The sequence below is a fragment of the Aphanomyces invadans genome (assembly GCF_000520115.1).
Source record: "Aphanomyces invadans strain NJM9701 unplaced genomic scaffold supercont1.24, whole genome shotgun sequence".
NCBI classification, from domain to species: domain Eukaryota; phylum Oomycota; class Saprolegniomycetes; order Saprolegniales; family Verrucalvaceae; genus Aphanomyces; species Aphanomyces invadans.
The window spans coordinates 776774-796713 of NW_008580169.1; the positions used below are offsets into that span (position 1 = coordinate 776774).

The following is a 19940-nucleotide window of genomic DNA, read 5'->3' on the forward strand; positions in this document are numbered from 1 at the left end:
TGTCAAGTCAGATGGGACCCAACGACCTTCTCCGCACACTTGATCCATCGCACGCTTCAGGCGCGGCGTCAGGACATCGGTCCACGGCGAGCCTGCCTCGTCGTTGTAGGATTCTACGTCGGTGATCAACGAATGCACAGATTTATGGGCGTGCGTGCCTGAGATCCAATGCTTTTCAGGCCACGTCGCGCAATCGTGGCGTTTTACCCCGTCTTTCTCGATGCGATTCCACAGAAACTCGCGGCATGCTGCAGCGGTCTCGACGGAGAAGGCGTTGCGAAGCATCACGAAGCCATGTTCGATGAAATGCGCGACTTCATCCTCAGACAGCCCAATCTCTTCTGTCTCCAAGCCTTTTCCGACGATCTTGTTCGTGCCGGCGATGTCTGTGGCGACTTCCTCGCGGGCATCACGTGCCTCATGCGTCCCATTTCCCATCGTGTCAAGGTGACATGGAATACATCCTTGGTAACTGCCATCAGCCAATCATACGTCTCCATGTTTTGTGCATTTTGTGAGAAAATACTATTCATTTTCATGTATTCGTAGAATATCGGATATCCAGTCATGTCCAGTATTTATCGTGATATCTCCCTCATGTAGCCGAGCCTTACGCGTTCATCAGTCACTATCAACGATATTTACCGTGACCACTTGAAGTCTAGCCTTCCAACGTTTTGGGACCACACTGCATATTCATTAGTGCCTAAAGACGTATCAATGTTACAGCACATCCATGAATATTTATTTAACTGTCCGAACGATTCAGTTCAAATGAGGGCTCTTGATTGGACAATAATTGTATTTTTCCCGCCAATCAAAGGACCTTCTCTAACTCGGATATCTCTCAATATTGTTTCTCCCATCGAGTTCGTCTCACACGACCCAGAGCAACATGGCGATCGACAACGTGACCGTGTTCAAGCTCGTGTCTCTGGTGAGCATATGGGTCGTGGGGTTCGGCGGTGGCGTGCTTCCCTTCTTCATTCGCCAGCAGAACAGGAAGCTCATGAGTCGTCTCAACTGCTTGAGTGGCGGAGTCTTCCTTGCCGGGGGGTTCATGCATTTGCTGCACGCGGCAATGGAGAACCCAGGGTTGGCCAAGTGGTCCACTGTAGACGAAGGAATCTACGCATTTCCGTACGCAGAAATGTTCTGCACCATCGGGTTCCTCGGCGTGTTGATCATCGAGCAGCTAGCCCATACCTTGCAAACGCCGTCCGCGTCGCCCACCAACTCTTCATCGCACCACCATCCCCATGATCCCCACCTGTCAGAAGACGAACGCGATATCGACAGCGCGCCTTTCCTGGAGCAAATTGAGGGCGCGACGTTGCCGCCAAAGAAGCGAAAGAAGTCGCACGACGAACATGACGAACACCTCGCGTTTGACAAGTACGACTTGCTTCGACCGATTTCGTTGTCTTGACGTTCCTAGAAATGCATCTGGCGCGGTCGCATTTGTTCTCTTCGTCGCGCTGTCGTTCCATTCGGTACTTGAAGGACTGGGCATTGGAGCGCAATCGACGTCTGCATGGGGAGTGTTCTTGGCAATCATTCTGCACAAGGGGCTCGCGGCATTCGCCCTTGGCAGCGGCATGCTCAAGAGCCAGGTGAACAAGGCCAAGTTCATCGCGTACATGTTTCTATTCTCCATGATGAGCATCCTCGGCATCATCGTCGGATGGTGCATCGCAGACTCGGAAGAGTCGGAAGACGTACGTCCATCTCATCTCGTCTTTGAGTTCCGCGTGTTCTTTTATGGATTTCTTTAAGACCTGCATTCGCAATCTTGGTTGGTTGTGTCAGCGGTCAGTTTGGTGTTTGCGTTCCTTTTTGTCGTGCATGTGTTCTTTTAGTGCCATGCCCTTGTTCTTTTATGCCTCTTGGGACGCCGGCACTCATCTTGAAATTCGGGTAGTCGGCTGCCGCGGGCATCTGCCTCGCGCTTGCGTCCGGCACGTTCATCTACGTTGCCGTGATGGAGATCATTCCGCTCGAGTTTGGCCACGGCCGCAGCGACCCGCCCAAGACGCTGCTCCTCCTGTTTGGGTACGCCGTGTTTGGGTGCCTCGCAAAATGGTCATAGCGGCATATCTTGTTTAACACATCGAACAACCAACAACGCTTTTGTCCATCGCACTACTCGCTACACGGTCGCCACGGCGCCTCCATCTTCACACGTTCGTCCGATCACTTTCTATGGGTTGTCTAGGTGCAGCGCCTGCACCGAGTGCTCTAGTCCTAACTCGTCGCTGCCGTGATCGACATGATCGAGGTACTCCTCGCCCAACCCACGGTGGTGCACCCGCTTGTGCTGGACCTTCAACCGCTTCGACCCAATCTGGAAGCCATTCATGCTGGCGATCGCCGCGTCCGCCGCTTGTGCCGAGTCGTAGCTGACAAACCCTGCAACACCACACTCATCACGTGTGCCATGCCCGCCGCACGACGTACCGAATCCCTTGCTTTCGCCCGTGTTCTTGTCCATGTACACCTTGGCGCTGATGACTGTGCCGAAAGGAGCAAATGCGGTCGCCAAGTCGGCGTCTGTCAAGTCATGCGGCAAGTGGTAAATGAACAAGTTGGCGCCGACGGGGCCTTCGATCTGCGCCGCCGATCGCGCCGCGTCTAGAGTGCCTCCGACTCAGCCGTCCGGGATCAGAATCCATTATTCAAACCTACCTGACGACGCCGCATCCAGGGGAAACCCCCCGCCTATGGGCACGACAGGGAACGCCGTCGACGGGTACCCGGCACCAGTGGGAGGTGGCATCGCGTACGGGTTGTAGTACATGAACGCGGCCGGATTCGTGGCTGTTAGAGGAGCTTGCGGTGGCGTTGGCAGGCCTGCTGCGCATGCCATGCATGCGTTAGATGTGGTGCGCATGTTGGAGGCTCGCTGGCGACATGTACACACCTGACGCAGGATGCAACGCGGCGGCTTGGGCCCCAAACGCTTGAATTTGTTGCAGGTACTGTTGTTGGAGTTGCTGGAGTTGCGGGAATGGAATGGCGGCACCCGGTGGCATCTGCCAGTACGCGGCGGCTGACGTCGCGGCTTGGTTACGGGCGCGTTGAATTCGTTGGCGGCGACTGTCGGCAAACTTGACGACTAATGGCGCCGTGCCTCGGTCCTACACGGGAGATGCGTAAAGACAAGTGCTATAAAACGAGGATGGCTGGAAAGCAAATACCATCGTAACAGCACCGTTGATCGTGTCGATCGCGGTGGACGCGGCGTGGCGATCCTTGAACTTGAGAAATGCGCAACCTTTGCTTTGACCGGTTCCAGGGTGGCGCAAGATGTAGATTTCTTCGATATCGCCGTGCACTTGAAACACGCTGCGAATGTCCGCTTCATCGGCGTGCTTGGGGATCATTCCGATAAACAGTTTGTGCTCCTGGGACGCTACAAGTTGTACCCACTCATGGACGATGCACATCACGAATCGTACGTGAGTAAATACTTACCACCTGCTTGTCCCTCGGCAGGACGCACTTGCAACGGGTTTGGCGATGATGGCAGGGTCACTTGGTTGTGCAAGGTGTCAATCGCTGCTTCGGCAGCATTGCGGGAGCAGTAAGTGACAAATGCACACCCTCGGTGTGCGCCGCTGATTTTATCACGGATGATCACAATGTCGTAAAGTGGGCCGAACCGTTCCAAAATAGGCCGCAGTTCGTCTTCGTCCATTGTGCGCGGGACTTGCCCAACGAAGAGCTTGACTGCGTCCTGGGGTTGTGCATGTCCGTGGTGTCCCGAGTACTCTTCAACATCTTGCTCGTCATACTCGTACCCACCTTGTACAGTCGTGGCGGCAGCAGGCGAATACTGGGCGGCGTCGGTCATCTCGTCGGCGGTGGCGGCGGCGGACTACCTGGGATTCGCCTCACGAAATGAGGGGAAGGGAATGACTACTGGAGGTACCTGTAACACTGTATAACCTTTTGAAATGCATGTACAATTTCACTACAATCCGCGCAAAGAATGGGTCAAAGCAACAGTAGTATTCGTTTTCAGAGTTTTGTACATCGCACTCGTACTGTTGTACGGGGCCGTACATTGGAGTTTCATCGCGGTTTCACTTCCGACGACTTCATGACCGACACGACGGCGGCGGCGGCAAAGGTACGTGGCGCCAATCTCGACATCACCGACGTGACGAGCGATAGATTCATGGCAGCAAGACACCTGGAACTCCCAGCCCGCGGCAGAACAGTATCACCAAGGTCTCGCCAGCGCTCAGCACGGGGCAGAACAGCCCCATGAGACCATCACCGTTTGCCCGCCACAGCAGCGTCAACCAAGCTGGCGGGAAACTAGTCATCAGCAGTTGTGCATTAGACAAGTCGCCAGCGAAGCCTCGACCGGGCAGTCCATCTCGAACGTCCGTGTACGTCTCTCCACGTAATTGGCACGCACGACTCTGACGCGGCGACAAGACTACACCCCATTGACATCGGACCAATGCCGACAACTCCCCTCTCGAAACGAAAGAGCCGAATTCGACCGCGGAAGACGCAGCCGTCGTTTCCGGAGACGCCTCTGCTCCATCCGATCGCGGTAGGCCGGCCTCTCTCTCCCCGTCAGGCAGTTCGCCAACTCGTCGACAGGTCGTACAGGTCTCTGCTTCGCTTCCAGAGACAACGTCGGCGCCGCCTCCGTCGTTTGGCATGCTCTCGCTCGACGACTGGCTCGCCACGTACGAGCACGACGCTCTTCGGTACGAATCCATCGGGGCCTTCATCGAGGTCAAGCTCCAGGAAGCCCTCCGGCTATGCTCAAAATTTCCGCACCCCATGAATCGGTTCCGCGCCGCAGTGCGTTCCGTCCACCCATTCCTCGATCGATATTCAATGCGTCCCTAGGTCGTATGCAATCTGCTCGAACGTGTGGCGTACGCCCTCGCCACGTCCGACACGTTCAGGCCTTATCACTGGAGTATTTACGCTCTGCGCGACGAGCTGCTTCGCATGATTCTGTCCGACCTGGCCGATGACGACGTCGTTGCGACAGACGCCCATGTTCCTCGCGCCGTGAGCTATTTCATCCAAAAGATGCCGTATTTCATTGAGCTGCGGCTCGAGAACGACAAGGTATGCGACTGCCAGCCCTCGTTGTGCTGTGGCCATTCTCGACGGTGTGCGCCTTCACGGTGGTGACATGCACATCGTCGCAACATCCCCTTCTTCATGCGGAGTGGCGTCTGGCATCACGATGGCAGCTGATCTGGACTCGCACGGTTGGTAGAAAGACCAAGACTTCAACAAGCACCAGGCCGTGCTCCAAAAGCTGATCCAGTCCATGTTTAAGAACATCGGGAGTGTGTTCCAGGCATGGAAAATGTTTGCCAAGACGAAGCGCGAGGACCGACTGAGCAAGAAGGCGGCGAAAATCACGAGCGCGATTTTATCCAAGCGGGGACAAGGCCGCCTCGCGTTTTTGTCGTGGGCTAGGTACTGCTTGCACACGCGGCTGGAGAAGCAGCGCTTCAAAGGTACGACAACGACGGTGGGTGTGCAGTTGTTCGACCACACTAGTCGATGGATGGCCGCGACCGCATCGATGGATATCGATGGCGTTGAACGATCGTCGTCGTTGTGGCCGTAGAAGTCCAAGTCGAAAGGGACCACATGCTTCGCATTGGCGACCTCAAGAAGCAACTGAGCCAGTCGAACGACACGATTGCCCACTTGAAAGCTGAGCTTCACGTGCTGCGGGTACGTTCACTGGCTGTCTCATGCGCCTGCCCATGGCGCATGTTGCAGCGGCGCGAAAGTGCACTCATTGCGGTGGTGGTAGATGGCTCAGAACAAAGAGACGGTCGAGCAAGTGATCTTTGAAGAAATGCCGGACGATGCAGTGAGCGAAGCGGACTTGCAACAGCTACAAGCGTCCAACTCGGCGTTTTTGCGATCGGCCTCGTCCAAGTCGTCCTTGCGACGGTGACCTGGCTGTTGGGTCGAGTTTTGAAATCGACGACCCGCTCGTTTGAGAATCGAAAGGTGCTGGTCGCCACACATGCATGTACCGTGCCGTGGACGCTTCGCCGTGTGCTTTCCAGCCGTCCATCCTTCGGGGCGCCGTGTCCACCGAATCGAACTCGCGCCGCGCACCCCCCCTCCAAACAACCCACCATCCTCGTCATCTCGACCATCTGCACTCGCTTTGCCTTACCCACATGTTAACCATCCATGCCACACAAATCAAATATGCAACTGGACCGTTCTAGTGCTTTCACTCCATGTCTTGAATATCCTCGGCCACAACCGCGTCGAGATCGTCGTCGTTGTTGTCGACTTGCATGCTTGCATCGGCGGTGGTGGCCGCCCATGCATTTTGCGACGCCACCGTCGATGGGGTCAGATCGTGCATGGTGCGCCGAATGACGTCGAGGAACGTCGGCATGGACGACGAAGGCATCGACGTGGGGTGGGATTCAAACGGTTGCAGCTCGGGCAACAAGTCTCCCAGGGGTGATGGAGACGCGTTGGACCGGTCGATGGTGTCGGGCAGCTCTTCTACCAACGGCGGGGACGTCTCGATGGCGCCACCGCGTCGTGCATGTCGGAGTGACGTCGATGGTTGCGACAGTCGCTCCGACAGCTCCCGCCACCGCTGAATTCCATCCATCTCTGGAGGGAGATATATTGCCATGAAGCGATGGACCCAACTCTTGTGGCAAGAAAACATACCAGAGGCAAAGGACGACGACGACGACGAGTTGGGTGCGAGAATGGCGTGGATGTGGACGTCAATGCTGCGGCGAGGCAGCGGCTGTGGCGACGCATGCGACGCGAGCTCGCTCACGGCCTACTTTGGACGTGAAATCATCGACCAACATCGACGCAGGCCATACAATGAGCTCGCGGAACGACGGGATGTCCAAGCCATGCGTCGAACGACTGGCGCTGTCTTGATGGCCTAGATGGGGGTTTGAATGGATGACAACTTGCGGAAGCCATCGCGGCCGACGGTCCACGAGAGAGAGATGCGTCAAGAGGATACCTGCAATGGCCTGGACGGCGGGTGCGGCATCTGCCAGGAGCCTCCCGACGCGGTCAAACAACGGGGCGACCGTCGCGACGAGATTGCGCACTTGTGGCGACGACGAATCGTCCGGCATGTCTGTGCATATCACGACGTTGACCTGTCCATCTCGGGCCTCCATCGATCCATGGCATACCGTCGTCAGAGTCGGTGGCTTCAGTCGCCGACGGAACGTTCGCGTCAAGAGCGCTCGCCAATTCGTTGACGAACGGAAGCATCTCGTGGAGGACGGACTGCAGTTGCGGCAACAACGTGCGAATCGTGGTCTGGGTCGACCCCGCGGCGGGTTGATGAGATGCCTACAAGTCGCGTTGGCAGGTGCCATCGACACAGTCGGGTGGACCGCCAGTTCCAACGTACGAGCATTGGAGCCGGCGACAAGTGGCGCGAAGTCCCTGCGCCATGCAGCGTTCTCGTGCGGAATGCCGCGAGGCGGGGCGACTTGCGATCGATCCACTCGTCCCACCGAGACGGCCACCCGTGGTAATGGACGAACACTTGGTCCTCATTTACTTCGAGGATCGTGCCTTCCAGCCACTGGTTGACCGTGTCCTTGACATCGAGCCATTGTCCAACAAAGAATTGCCGCGATGGTGGCGATGGCTCCCCAGCTGCTACCGGCGTAGCTGGCAGCGATAGCATCGATTGAATCGTCAACAAGCCCTGGCGAATGTGCTCCACAGATGGCGGCTACAAGATGACAATGAGTTGAACCCGCTTGGACGACGGACGCGGCGGTGTACTGGTGCAATCGTGGACGCTTCCGACTCGGGCTCGTTGGATGGTGTCGAGTCCGACGGCCCGTATCGAGACCGCAAAAAGTCAAGACGATCATGGTGCATGCGAGAGGCAGCGGGCAGGGACGTGGCAAAGCCCGAGTCGACGCCAAGCCGTCGGCGCATCGTTGCGAGCGAACTTGCCGTCGATGCGTCGAGACGAGCAAGTCGCGACTGAAGCATCTCGGCGGTGTCGTGAAGCGGTGCCAAACGTGACGACGACAATGGAGTGGGCGAAGTCGGTTGCTGCGCGCGATCAGGTCGTGCCACCATGTGCACGGTGTGGCCATCCTCGACATTGTACGCACTGAGGAGGTCGCCGTCACGGAGGAGCTTTCCTACGAGGATGAACCGATCGAACGCGATGAGGGAACCGTCGTGAAGCATGATCAAGGGGTGTGGACCTCGGTAGATGAGTCGCTGGCGCTGTGGTGGCACCGCCGTCGTGGTCTGCAACGTGGTTTTGAGGTCGCGGATCGACACCGACCGGGCGACCGTGAGCGAGAACGTGTGGTCGTTGAGGGTCTTGATGCGGATTTCCATGTGCAGCGTCGACGATACTGGTAACGGAGCCGTCACCAACGGCGCCGACATCGTGCTGGCCATCGCCATGACCGACCTGCAAAAACCAACTGTGAAACCCACCACGCCAGCAGCGACGATTCTATTTTGGTGCCCCTTCATTTGACAGTCATCCGGATGATGTGCACAAACGTATCCGGCAAGTGCGACCTGGCAACCACGTAACGGAGGACGGCAGTGCGAAGTGTCGAGTCGTTCGACGCCAGTCCCTCGATCGCCGTGGTGGTCTGTTGGCTGTTCAAGGTGCTTCACTTGCACATGCATGTGACGGCGAGCTCGATGTCGTGGGGCTCAGAATCGGCGTGGCGTTGCTTGGTCGAATTGTCGATGACGGGTGGCGATGTCGATGTTGCGACAAACGATCACGGGATATCCGGATGTCCCGGATAACCTTGACGGATTGCCATGAATCCGCCGCCGATGACACCGCGCGAGTTCTTGACGTCCGCACAATGGGCATGCGGCGGCGAGTACACATGTATGCGCGTGACGGGTGATCACATCGACTTGTGGGAGTTCCACTGCTGTCGCCTTGGAGTACCGGTTGACGCGGTGGAACGACTGCGTCAACAAGTTGTAGACGCTGTGCGGAGCCAAGCTGAGGTGGCGGCCTCGTGGATGGTGACCGTCCTCCGCGCCGACGACAAGTTTCTCGTCCACGTGTACAAGATGCCGTCCCTACGACTTGACGGCACAGGCAGCGTAGCGCCAATTGATGTGCTCGTCTACGGTGCGCCACGGTCAAACGCTCACATCAAGCATGTTCAGTGGATCCACGACCGATCGCCGATCGAGCAACACGCGCGCGCCGTCGCGGCTTCAGTTGGTCGTACTGAACCATTCGGGGAGGTTATCTTGCACTGTCACACGACGTATACGTCGGCTGAAGGTGTCTCCATCCCCCGCACCGAGCTGTTAGAAGGCCTCATTACAAACTTCTTCGTGTGGCGGCAAGGCACTCTACACACGGGTGGCAACGACGATGCCATCCTGCACGGGAGCACTCGACATCTTGTCCTCCTGGCGTGCAAGAGTCTGAGTATTCCTGTCCTGTTCACACCACCATGCCTGGAGGACGCAGCACATTGGGACGCCGCCTTCGTGTCGAGTACGGTTCCATTCAGTCGAGTGTGACGTCGTCGAGTGCTCACGATGCAACAGGTGTGGTCAAGGTAGTCGTGCCGGTGCGAGCCATCTACGAATCCAACGGCGAGATGGCGAGGCTGCTACCGTCGCCGCCTCCGATCCTCGACACTCTGCGCGCTGCAGTGCGCCGATTGTCGGACGTTGAAGCGAATCCACCACCACAGTGAGCTCGGCCACCACTGGCTATCGTAATTCCTGTTGGCGCACCACATCTCCGAGGAATTCCTGCATATCCAGCCATTCGTGTCTCATCTGCCGATCGTTGTCAGTAAAGACATGCACCCTTCCACATATGGAGCAGACATTCGTTCCGGTTCCACCAACGCCAGCGCGCATGTCGAGTACACTCCGCCGCTCTGGTTCTTCAGGCAAGATGCCAGCGCATGTACTACCTCTTTCCCCTGGCAGCCACGCACGCCTTCCGCAATCGCCCGAGGCTCCGATCCATCTGTAGGTTCGGCACCCCAGCGCCATGCGTTCGAGACACGGCTGTTTGTTGCATGCAAAGGAATCCCTCAAAGATGCGTACTTTTGCAACAATGGTTCACAAAAACGACGGTGATAAATAAGAATGGTGGGTGGGGGAGATGGGAGGACTATGGATGGGAGACTAAGCACTGCGCGTCGGGCGCAGCGCGGTGGCGTCGATGTTGATTTCGCGCAGCTTGCGTGGGACATCCGTGGGCATGCGCAGCACCTGGAGGAGGCACTTGGCGCCGGGGGTCTTGATCGCGTTGTGGCGGAGGTCCAGGACTTCGAGATGGGCAAACCCACGCGACTTGAACACAGCGGCCAACGCGCCGGCGCTCCGGTCGGCCAATGCGTTCTGGCCCAGCCGGAGCGTCGACAGCGACGCGTTCGAGTGCGAGAACGCCCATGCCAGCGACATCATGCCCGCGTCGCCAATGTTGTTCTCACTCAAGACTAGTTCTTGCATCTTGGGCGCGGCGTTCGCTAGCCATAGGCTCATGGCGGTCGCGCCGTAGTCTTGGAGGCCGTTGGCAGCGCAGTGGAATTCACGGAGGTGGGGACACGCTCCTTGCGAGAGCGCGTGGAAGATAAAACGAAGGGGGTGTTCGTTGTCGGGAGAGAAATGATCGCGGAAGAGGCCCGAGAGGGTGAGCGACTTGAGGTTCTTGCATGCACCCGTCTCCAGGCACTTGGCAAATGCATGACAGATCGCGGCAGGCGAGACAGAGCTAGCCACGGCAGGAGTCGGCGAGGGCGGAGGCGTAATCGTCAACGTTTCCACCATCGTAAACCCCGGAGGAAATGGGCATTGCCCAGATAGCATGTTGCCAAGGGTGTCCAAGGACAAGCTGAGTGTGAGTCGATCTTTCTCGCTGGACACAGGAATGCAGAGCTGCGACATGGGTATCACGCCGTTTGTGACCGTGACGGGGACCGGGGCGTCTTTAGTGCGACGGGCATACGACCGCGACAGGTTAGCAGGGACTAGGACCTCCGACATCGCGGGCCTTTGCAATGTTGATGATGCCGATGAGGACGACGGATGCGACATTGCTGGAAGAAGAGTGGGAAGAGTGGACGACGACTGTGGGGACGTCTTTAGGGGGGCGTGGCCCTGTTGGGTGAGGTCGACCACATCGCTGGGTCGGCGTCGCTTCTGAACGCTTCCGTACAAGTCGCGAACAGAGTCATGGACGCGGTGTGGAAGCGTGTGAACGTCTTGGTAGGCGGCGATCGACGTCGCGTTCTGAACGAGTTTATGGTCGATGCGAGCAGCGACTTTGGTCAAGTGCTCCGGGGACGCCTGACATCGTTGTCGCAGGAGGAGAACAATCTGTTGCCGGACGCCCTGTCGAATCGCAAGCGGGACCTGCAGCGAGGACGACGGTAACGACATCGTTTGTCGCCGCGACGGGCTCGCGTTGGCGGGAGCGGAAGGCGCGTGCATGAGACCGCCGTGAGAATCCAGAAATGGGCGGTCCGTTGCGACCGCTGGTGCTACAGACACGCAGGCAATCGCGTTTCTTTCGTTGGTGCGCACCGTTTCTATACCCGGATGGGAGGGACGCCGCACGACGAGATTGCCCCACGAATGTATGGACGACCGCGCCGTGGAACTTTTCATTGAAACTTGGTATGGGGTTTCAACCCTTTGTGGACAATTACCTTGGATGCCGTATGCTGTGTCTACCGCCCCAAGCACCCATCTGCCAAGGCAGCGAGTTTTTTTTACTCCGCATGCTATGTCCCAGCATGATGGCACGGAACGAACCGCCTGGGACTTCGCCGCCGTTCGCGCGTCCGTCCGAGGCGTCGTTTGTGGTCGAGGCGCTTGGTGGCGACGATGGAGACACGTGGCGGACGAATGGATCGGGCGACGACAAGATAAAACGACTTGCTTGCGCACGAAAATCGGTCGATGCAACCAACTACACCAAATCAGTCATCGCCTCGGCCGCGCTCGGCGATTCGGCCAACTCGCACGAGCATGCCCAGGACATACGTGGCGGGCATGTGCACGGAGCGATTTATACATAAGGATCGGATCGTCTACTTCTTCGAGATATGTCCATGCATGCGTCGCCGCGAACACCACAGACAGATTGGGCATGTATGTAGCCGCCAGCGACGACCGCAGACAGATTGGGCGCCTGCACCGACCAGCACCTCTCGAATCCGATACAGTGGAAGGATGAATCGAAAACGTTCGATGAAATACTCCAGTTTAGAACATCGCATGACCTGTAATGATGCATACCCTGTACAAATGCATTTTTTGTTCGTTGGAGCAATACATGTCGCAGAGAGACGCACAATGTTGGCTTCCCGCAGTGTCCGCAACATCGAACACAACCACAGCGTGAAGTACAAGACGAGGTTGGTGCCGAGGGAAACGTGAAGGCGGGACGTGATAACAATCGTCTGGACTCCTGTTCGCTCGTGGACGTGGTCAGAAAGCGAATCGCCTTTGACTTACCGGTCTCGTTCCTCGACAACGTCACGAAGACCAGACACCCCCCCACTGGCGTGACCTGGTTGTTACCAACAGGACTTGGCGAAGTCACGCAAGCACCGTGAAACATAATACTATCCAGTGCAAGAAGAAGGAATGTTATTTGATATGATTCAATGTATGAAGGGACAAAGAATTTTAGGAAAAGGATACGATCAAATGTCGGAGGTAATGTCGTTTATTCTATTTTTAGGGTGGTCGACCGGGATGGAAACTTGGACGACGATGGCGGCGAGGACTTCTGAAGGTCCGCGGAGCCCTTGAACGCGGGAGTCGCGCACGACGTTGGAATAGTTGAACGGGGCGTAGAGCAAGGAGAGTTGCAGGTAGTCACGATTGGAGGAGGCGGTAAGAGGCCCTCTACCGGCGGAGTTGGCGGTGGGGCAACCAACAGGACGTCCAGGTAGTCCCGCAACACTGCCTCGTCGAGGCGACGTTCGCGTTCGAGATACCTTGTGATGTCGAGAATCGTCTCTTCGATGTCTTCAATGATGTCGCGGTCGTCGTCGTCGAGGTCCTGTTTGAATCTCCGCCGGATCATGGCCATGCCAGCTTCATTCCCACGCTGGAACGTCAAGTGACTGAATTCAACGTGTTTGCTTTGGCATCGATGAAAGCCATAAAAGTTGAGCATGCGCAGGAATGTGCGAAGCTTTCGATGGCCGAAGTACGCAGGAAGCACCTGCGTGGTGAATGGAGCTAGCTTGTAAATCACAAACGAGAGCCCGTCGTCGGCCCACGACACAATACTTGGAGGTGCTGCGTTCAGCAGCGCGGCAAGGCGCTGAATGAAGATGGACACGCCGTTCGACGGCACAGATTTACCGGGGGCGATGCTTGGGGCATTCATTCGTGTACAATGGAAGCCCGAGAACCTTGGGCCAACCGTCGTCGGTTAACCACATGACATCGAAGATATGGTGCGAAAGGCAGCCAATGTCGCGACGGTTGTAACTCACCAAGGTAGCAAACCAAGGTACATTCGATGTGTAGTTCAGGATAAAATACAATGACATCAAATTGGTTGGAGGACGCAGGTGAACTCGTTCGCGAGATTGTGCATGTACTCGTACGTCTCCAAGTACTCGACAATGTCGAGATGCCCTTTGTACGACGCTCGGACGCGCGCCAACTCGTCCCAGTACGATACGTTGCAGAGAAACACTACGATCTCCAAATGCCCTCGCTCCGCTGCCGCCACAGTCGCAAACGTCGACAAGTACATCCCTTTGTCGTGAATGAACTGCAAGATTTCCAAGTGGCCAGCGTACGCGAAGTACACGACGAAGTCGTGGTTGAGCAGGTACGGTCGATGTGAGTACACCCTTGCGATCCCTGCAACGCCGTATTCTCGAAACCACATGCACAACCGACGTCGGGGAACGCATGGAGCCGACAGGAAGCCGAGTTCTCGACTGTATTGCTCGTTGGGATTGACGCGGCTGATGAACGCCTCCATGTCATGGATCACGACGACAAGATCTAGTGGCAAGAAATCTTCCCGAAAATTGCACATGTAGCGACTGAATCCGTGGAAAGATCGCGGCGTCATGGCGATGGGGTTGTCGTCGAGCATAATGGTTGTCGCACAGGGAACGCAAATTCAACACTAAGATTTTTGCGCGCGCAAATCGCTATGATTTCATTTGAAGTTTGTATGGTGACCTTCGAATTGCCCACCATTATACAATCTGTAAGATAAAATGAAGTTGAACCAGTTCAACTTGCATCATTTTTCAAAATTCCTCCGAGGGCGCTGAGCTACCTCTAAAAGGCACGCGCGGGCGAGGTGAAGTCGGCAAGTGTCAAGCCACCATGCTTGTGCCCGCTTCCTCTTTGCCATCTTGATGAAGGGTGAAGCTCTGTGTGTATTAATAGCCCTGGGTTGAACTTCAGCACGAGTGTTCTCGGGCGTCGTTCCTTTTTCGCACAGCAGTATGACGATCGCAGAAGGCCTTGCCACGGTCGTGCAAGTGGTTGCGACGGCATCGTCGTTCTATGTTGCGTCAAGTCCATATGCGTCGATCAAGGAAATCCACGTCAACAAGTCGACAGGCAAACTATCGGCAATTCCGCTTCTCTGCATGCTGCTAAGTTCGTCGATGTGGTATGTCAGACGTTCAAGCAATGACGTCAATTACAATCCTTGATACTTGCATGTTTAGGCTCTTGTACAGCATCCTTTTGAGAAATTTCTTCCCCCTCATTTTCACCAACGTCGTGTATCTCTCATGTGTCATCGGGTACCTTGCCGTGTACTACAAATACTCAAACGCGAGGGCAACTCTGCATCGATATTTTTTCGTCGAAGGCGTCTGGATAATGTCTGTGTATTGCTACGCAGCAATATCCCCGTCTCCAACGACAACTCGTCTTGAAGTCGTTGGAATTATCGGTAGGATTGTCCTGTGGCGACGCTCTATTCTGACTTTGAGTCCGTTTGCAGCAATCACGTGCTCATCCATCATGGTTGTTTCTCCTTTGTCAGCGATCGCAGAAGTCCTCAAAACAAGGAGCGTGGCCCACCTGCCACGTAAATTGATTTTCGCGACATGGATCAGCAGTGGTGCATGGTGCCTCACTGGCATCATCCTCGACAACGCCTTTATCAAGTACCCGAATGCAATCAACTTCATCCTTGGGTCGCTCCAGTTGGCCCTCTTTCTGATCTTCCCAAGCGCCTCTGTTGCCGTTGCGCAGAGCTCAGGAAAAGGCGTCGATCTCGACCGCGTCGGTCTCTTGACTGCGGATCCTGACGAAATTTCGTCGGGGGTTGACAAATCTTCGCAAGTCGATACGTATATTCACGCGACCCACGACATCAAGTAGCCAGTTTACTCGGTCATGCCGTCGTCTACAAACAGGACGCAACCCTTCTCGATCTTCGCAAAACAGCATTGCAACCAAAGCCACGTTTGACTAAATCAATTACAATTCAACCTAACGCCTGCGACTTCTACCGCTCTAAACGCAGGGAAATCTGGTGGACGCAACAAACGACCTCACGAAACGATGCACTTCGACGTGCTTTCTTTGTGCAGTTGGCGCTTGTATTCCATGTCAGCTCGTTCGAGGTCGGCCAGTCGTTGCAACCCCTGTCGTCGAAACTGCTCTTCCTCCGCCACCAACAAACTGGCGTGGTACTCGTAATCCTGTTCCTCTTGCATTTGCTGGACACGGCGCCGCTCCTCCGCTTGCCGCGCTTCTTGAGCCATCTGCCATGCCACGTGCTGCCGTTCTCGTTCGCGGCGCTCGGCGTCTGCCTTGCAGGCCATGTCCACTTGCAGCGCTTGTGCATGTTCAAACAAGGCCCGATGGTGGGCCAATTCCTCGTCGTCCTCGTCATCTTCTTCGTTGGCGTCCGTTTCCAAGTTGACCTGTTGAACTGTGGGCAAGACGCCTCGGCATGCGTTGTGCGCCATGCAATGCGTCAAGAACGCAGCCCAGTCCGACGACGTTTCAAGGACAGCGGGGTTCCCCACCACAATCAAGAGCGCTTTCGCTCGGGTCACGGCCACGTTGAATCGCTTCGGGTGCGCAACAAACCCGAGCTGAAACGTGGAGTCGTCTTTGAAGAACCCGGCAGAGCTGCGCACAGTCGACACTAGGATAACGCGGCGCTCGCCACCCTGAAACTGCTCGACGCTGCCGACAACGATCCCCGACGGCGCGCCGTGTCGCTGGAGCGCCTCTTGGATTTTTTGGCGCTGCTTAGCGTACGGCGTGATCACGCCCATCTCGGCCGGCAACACACCAAACTCAACCAAGCTTTCGACGTACTCCAGCACAAGCTGCAGTTCGTACGGATTGTACCACGACGGCGAATCGTTTGTCTGGAGCTCGCCGCCGCTGATCCCGTGAAACAAGAGCGGGACGGACCGGTTCGGCAGCGACGGCCATTCGAGCAGCGAGTGGGTCGTGCATGTCGGCGCACATGCGACGAGGTCGCCGTCGTAAAACAACTCGTTCGGGACGGACAAAATGTCTCGGTGGGATCGGTAGTTGCGCACGAGCTTGGTCGACCACGGCGTGCGTGGTTGCCCTTGAGTGGCAGCTTGTTGATACAGTGGCAAGAGGCGCTCCATGAGCGACCTGCCGAGGCCCAACGTGATGCCGTAGGTGGATTTGATCACTGGGCCGAGCTGCATGGGGTCGCCGGCGAGCACGACGACGGTGCGGGAGCTTGCGAGCGGCCCCAACACGCTGCAGACGTCGGGTTCCGTTGCTTGTGCAGCTTCATCAAACACAATCAAGTCAAAGAACCCGCGCTTCACGCCCATGTTGAATAGTTTGGCGCCAGTTGCAATCGTCGACACGATGATGGATGTGGATTGCAAATCGTCCAGGGTCGGCTGCACAAACCCGTCGCCGTCATGACCACGAGCGGCAATCGTTGTGAAGGGCAGCACGGACGCGGGAGTGTCTTTCACGCGGCGACTGAAGGCCATCACACGACGTAATTCGTTTGACGTGATGTCTGACGTTCCTGCGAGGCGGTCAACAATGTTGTCGGCGGCCGCGTTGGACGGCGCACACGCCAAGATATGGACAGCCTTCGATGCATTTTTACGCGCTGCACGAAGGATCTGCTCGATCGATTCCACGATGGTGACGGTCTTCCCCGTTCCAGGGGGACCAAACAACAGGTACGGCACGAGCGGAGCGTTCGACGATGCCGTGGCCACCAAGTGCTCGATGTCGTCAATCGCACGGGCTTGTTCAGGGTTGATCGGTCGCGAATACTGCCTGTCGATGGCCGACACTCGGTCTCCCCCCGGCGGACCGAACCACGCGGCTTGGGACGTGCGCAGACCGATCAACGTCGGGAAGAGCAAGGTTTCATGAATCGGTGGCGACAGGGCCAGAAGTCCTTGATGCTGGAGGCGCACCGGCGTTCTTGACGAGACAAAGCGGACGTTGAACTTTTGGTGGTCGTCGAAATGCGTGCGATGGAACGCGGGCGGCATGGCGATGTAGATTCCGTCCAGGCGGACTTGGGTGATGATGCCTTCCATCGTGTTCGACTTGGGCTGGTTCACCAAGACTTTGTCGCCTGCCATGAGCGACGGCCGGCCCTCGGCGAGCCCAGGCACGGCCAACTCAAACAAGACGGGCGTCTTCAACACCAACGTTGCGCGCTCCATGTCAAATTCTTGCTGCTGGCGTAGGTGTTCGCGCTCTTCGCGGTAGAGCAAGTCTTGGAACCGTCTGGAATATGTGGCCATGGTTAGCGGCAAGTCCGTGTCGACGGCGGCCCACGTAGCTGGAAGCACATGCTTTCCCAAGGGTACAGCAAGGGGCGGGCCATATCGGATCGGCGCCGTTGCTCGGTGCGCAGGAGCATCAAACTCGAGTTTCTTGTTCGACGGCGCTGTTTTTCGTCGCCGCGCCGTGCCGTCCTGGATCGATTGAAGTGTCTCGGCATCCATCGCGGGGTCCACGCAATCCACGCCTTCCAGGACGCGACCAATTGCAAACACCGTCTGGGTCGGCGTTGAAAACTCAAACGCAAGCACGACGTTGAACCGTCCGGGCGCGGTCGATCGAAATTCGCATGGCACCGAGACCGATTCGTGCGGCTTGACCGGAGTCGGGCCGCTGAAGGCGATTGTAAACGGCGACGATTTCAGCGCGGCTTTCGACGCCATGACGCGAAAACATGTCCGCAAGAGCATGGTCTGAGTCGACTTGTTTGTCACGACAAACAATTGCGTCGTTGGGACATGGACCGTGAGCGCCGCCGAGAAGAACGCGCCGTCGTCTGTAATGGCCACACCATATTTGTCTCTGGCGAAGCGCGCGCCAAAGTCCTTGAGGAGTTGGGCTGCCGACGGCAGTTTGTCGGCGGCACTTCGGTCGAGAACAAACGTCCACGTTCCCTGCACATACACGGGCGGCGTAGACGACGGCCCGTGCGTCTGGACAAACGCTGTCGCTTTCGCATTTGCCGTCGGCTTCATCACGTCTTGGGCTCCAGGATATACGTCGTAGAACCCGCTCAACGATGCCGCCGGCATGGTCCCGCCGACGGCTTGAATGTACGCCGCGAGGTGCTTCATCACGACGGCTGGCGTCATCGTTTGCAGAGTCAGGTTGTCATCGACAATCGCGATCGGCGGGGTCACAGCGTTGCCGAATTTTTCAAAGAAGGTGCTCAAGGTCCCCTTGGCCTTGATCATGTCGCGGATGTCCGGGTATGCCGCGTAGAGCCCGTCCATGCTGCTCACGTGGATGTGTCCGCCCGCTTCGCGAAGGTACGTGGACGTGTTGGCGAGCGCCTGTCGAAGTTTGTCGGGCGAGACATCGGTCGTTCGAATCTTGGACCGGGCCAAACACGTGGCATACAAGCCATCCGACATGCGCGCTTTCATGGCGCTGTACACGACGGGGAGATGCATCACGTCTTGCGCTGCGTAGTCGAGCAAGTGCGGCGGCAGCGGCCGTTCGCTCCACAAGCCATCTCGATGCTGCACCTGGTCCTTCACCGTGTTCGTCATATTCGCGTACGTTGAGAGGACGTGGTTTAGCCCGACCATGGCAGAGTCGTTGCCGACGAGGACCTGGTGCGCCACTTGGGTGTCGAAGACGGACGAGAGTTCCAGTTGGAACTGCCCGCGCAATGCCACCGTGTCGTGGCGGCCGTCGTGGAGTACGACCAATGTCTTGGAGAGCACGCGTTTCACGGCGGGATCTCGCAGGATGCCAGGGCACGTGAATGTGTCCATGACAAACACCGTGTCGGGGATGCTCGTGCCGGCGACCTGGAGCAAACAGAGCCGTCCTTTGGGAGTCAAGTCCCCTTCAAGATCGAGAAACAAGACAGTCGAAGCGCTCAGCTGCTCAAACACTTGCTTTCCACGGGCCCGTGTGTTGATGAATTCGACGTGCATGGACGATGCTGTTGTTGGCCGAGCGCTCGGGACCGCCGCGATGGGCTCACAGCGCAGTTTGGGGAGCAATTGGTTGACGCCTTCCCCCTCCCACGCGATGGACCAAGACGACGACACCAATGGCGCATGGAGATCGACGAAGCGTTTGCACGACACAAGAGCCTTGTTTGCCCACATGAAGGCATACTCTGGGTGTTGTGTGCGAAATTGTCCCAACAAGTTTTGTCCAGGGAGACGTGGCGCCGCGTGGGCTGCGACAGCAAGAGCGAGCATCGCCGGTCTTGCGCCTTGAAATTCAATGACAGACCGGAGCGCAACGTACTCGAGCGGATATGGCACGCTCGACCCGTGGCGCTCCACGAGGAGCTGCACACCAACCGACGCCGCAACGCGCTTCAATTTGGCCCTTGAGGCCAAGAATGTTTCCGCGTCTTCGTGCGACACACGGCCATGCTTTGTCCGCACGAGACAACATAGCGCCTCGACGCATGCCAGTTCTCTGTCCATTG

At 57.0% G+C, this 19940-nt stretch overlaps 11 protein-coding genes across 11 annotated transcripts in view; 5 read left to right on the plus strand and 6 right to left on the minus strand.

Moving 5' to 3' along the window:
- The window catches only part of H310_10111 (hypothetical protein), a 3894-nt gene extending 3439 nt beyond the window's left edge, over window positions 1–455 (minus strand). The window contains exon 1 of the mRNA XM_008876375.1: window positions 159–455. Coding sequence (XP_008874597.1) covers window positions 159–438 — 280 coding nt within the window. The 5' untranslated portion in view covers window positions 439–455. The remainder of the gene's footprint in view (window positions 1–158) is intronic.
- A 411-nt stretch (window positions 456–866) lies between these two features.
- H310_10112 (hypothetical protein) lies at window positions 867–2137 on the plus strand. The gene is made up of 3 exons (XM_008876376.1): window positions 867–1395; window positions 1439–1718; window positions 1922–2137. The coding sequence occupies exons 1-3, from the start codon at window positions 896–898 to the stop codon at window positions 2087–2089; spliced, it is 948 nt and encodes a 315-aa protein (XP_008874598.1). The 5' UTR covers window positions 867–895; the 3' UTR covers window positions 2090–2137.
- On the minus strand, window positions 2081–3905 carry H310_10113 (hypothetical protein). Its single transcript, XM_008876377.1, has 6 exons — window positions 3475–3905; window positions 3198–3412; window positions 2921–3137; window positions 2686–2850; window positions 2458–2631; window positions 2081–2409 (listed from the first exon to the last, which is right to left on the minus strand). Exons 1-6 carry the CDS (start codon window positions 3851–3853, stop codon window positions 2201–2203), a joined length of 1359 nt encoding a protein of 452 aa, XP_008874599.1. The 5' UTR covers window positions 3854–3905; the 3' UTR covers window positions 2081–2200.
- Window positions 3906–4092: 187 nt separating this feature from the next.
- On the plus strand, window positions 4093–6722 carry H310_10114 (hypothetical protein). The gene is made up of 8 exons (XM_008876378.1): window positions 4093–4132; window positions 4177–4397; window positions 4447–4567; window positions 4618–4824; window positions 4873–5100; window positions 5255–5501; window positions 5615–5724; window positions 5807–6722. Exons 1-8 carry the CDS (start codon window positions 4103–4105, stop codon window positions 5951–5953), a joined length of 1311 nt encoding a protein of 436 aa, XP_008874600.1. The 5' UTR covers window positions 4093–4102; the 3' UTR covers window positions 5954–6722.
- On the minus strand, window positions 6147–8604 carry H310_10115 (hypothetical protein). The gene is made up of 8 exons (XM_008876379.1): window positions 8235–8604; window positions 7798–8168; window positions 7415–7744; window positions 7191–7353; window positions 7013–7132; window positions 6864–6928; window positions 6700–6817; window positions 6147–6639 (listed from the first exon to the last, which is right to left on the minus strand). The coding sequence occupies exons 1-8, from the start codon at window positions 8512–8514 to the stop codon at window positions 6242–6244; spliced, it is 1845 nt and encodes a 614-aa protein (XP_008874601.1). The 5' UTR covers window positions 8515–8604; the 3' UTR covers window positions 6147–6241.
- A 192-nt stretch (window positions 8605–8796) lies between these two features.
- H310_10116 (hypothetical protein) lies at window positions 8797–9874 on the plus strand. Its single transcript, XM_008876380.1, has 2 exons — window positions 8797–9520; window positions 9574–9874. The coding sequence occupies exons 1-2, from the start codon at window positions 8818–8820 to the stop codon at window positions 9723–9725; spliced, it is 855 nt and encodes a 284-aa protein (XP_008874602.1). The 5' UTR covers window positions 8797–8817; the 3' UTR covers window positions 9726–9874.
- A 232-nt stretch (window positions 9875–10106) lies between these two features.
- On the plus strand, window positions 10107–11534 carry H310_10117 (hypothetical protein). Its single transcript, XM_008876381.1, has one exon. It carries the CDS (start codon window positions 10130–10132, stop codon window positions 10484–10486), a length of 357 nt encoding a protein of 118 aa, XP_008874603.1. The 5' UTR covers window positions 10107–10129; the 3' UTR covers window positions 10487–11534.
- A 1168-nt stretch (window positions 11535–12702) lies between these two features.
- On the minus strand, window positions 12703–13432 carry H310_10118 (hypothetical protein). Its single transcript, XM_008876382.1, has one exon. The coding sequence runs from the start codon at window positions 13389–13391 to the stop codon at window positions 12720–12722; it is 672 nt and encodes a 223-aa protein (XP_008874604.1). The 5' UTR covers window positions 13392–13432; the 3' UTR covers window positions 12703–12719.
- A 102-nt stretch (window positions 13433–13534) lies between these two features.
- On the minus strand, window positions 13535–14117 carry H310_10119 (hypothetical protein; the record flags this gene model as incomplete). Its single annotated transcript, XM_008876383.1, has 1 exon — window positions 13535–14117. One exon carries the CDS (start codon window positions 14115–14117, stop codon window positions 13557–13559), a length of 561 nt encoding a protein of 186 aa, XP_008874605.1. The 3' UTR covers window positions 13535–13556.
- Window positions 14118–14478: 361 nt separating this feature from the next.
- Window positions 14479–15370, plus strand: H310_10120 (hypothetical protein; the record flags this gene model as incomplete). Its single annotated transcript, XM_008876384.1, has 3 exons — window positions 14479–14648; window positions 14707–14936; window positions 14988–15370. 3 exons carry the CDS (start codon window positions 14479–14481, stop codon window positions 15368–15370), a joined length of 783 nt encoding a protein of 260 aa, XP_008874606.1.
- An 86-nt stretch (window positions 15371–15456) lies between these two features.
- Window positions 15457–19735, minus strand: H310_10121 (hypothetical protein). The gene has a single exon (XM_008876385.1). It carries the CDS (start codon window positions 19702–19704, stop codon window positions 15544–15546), a length of 4161 nt encoding a protein of 1386 aa, XP_008874607.1. The 5' UTR covers window positions 19705–19735; the 3' UTR covers window positions 15457–15543.
- Window positions 19736–19940: the final 205 nt, after the last annotated feature.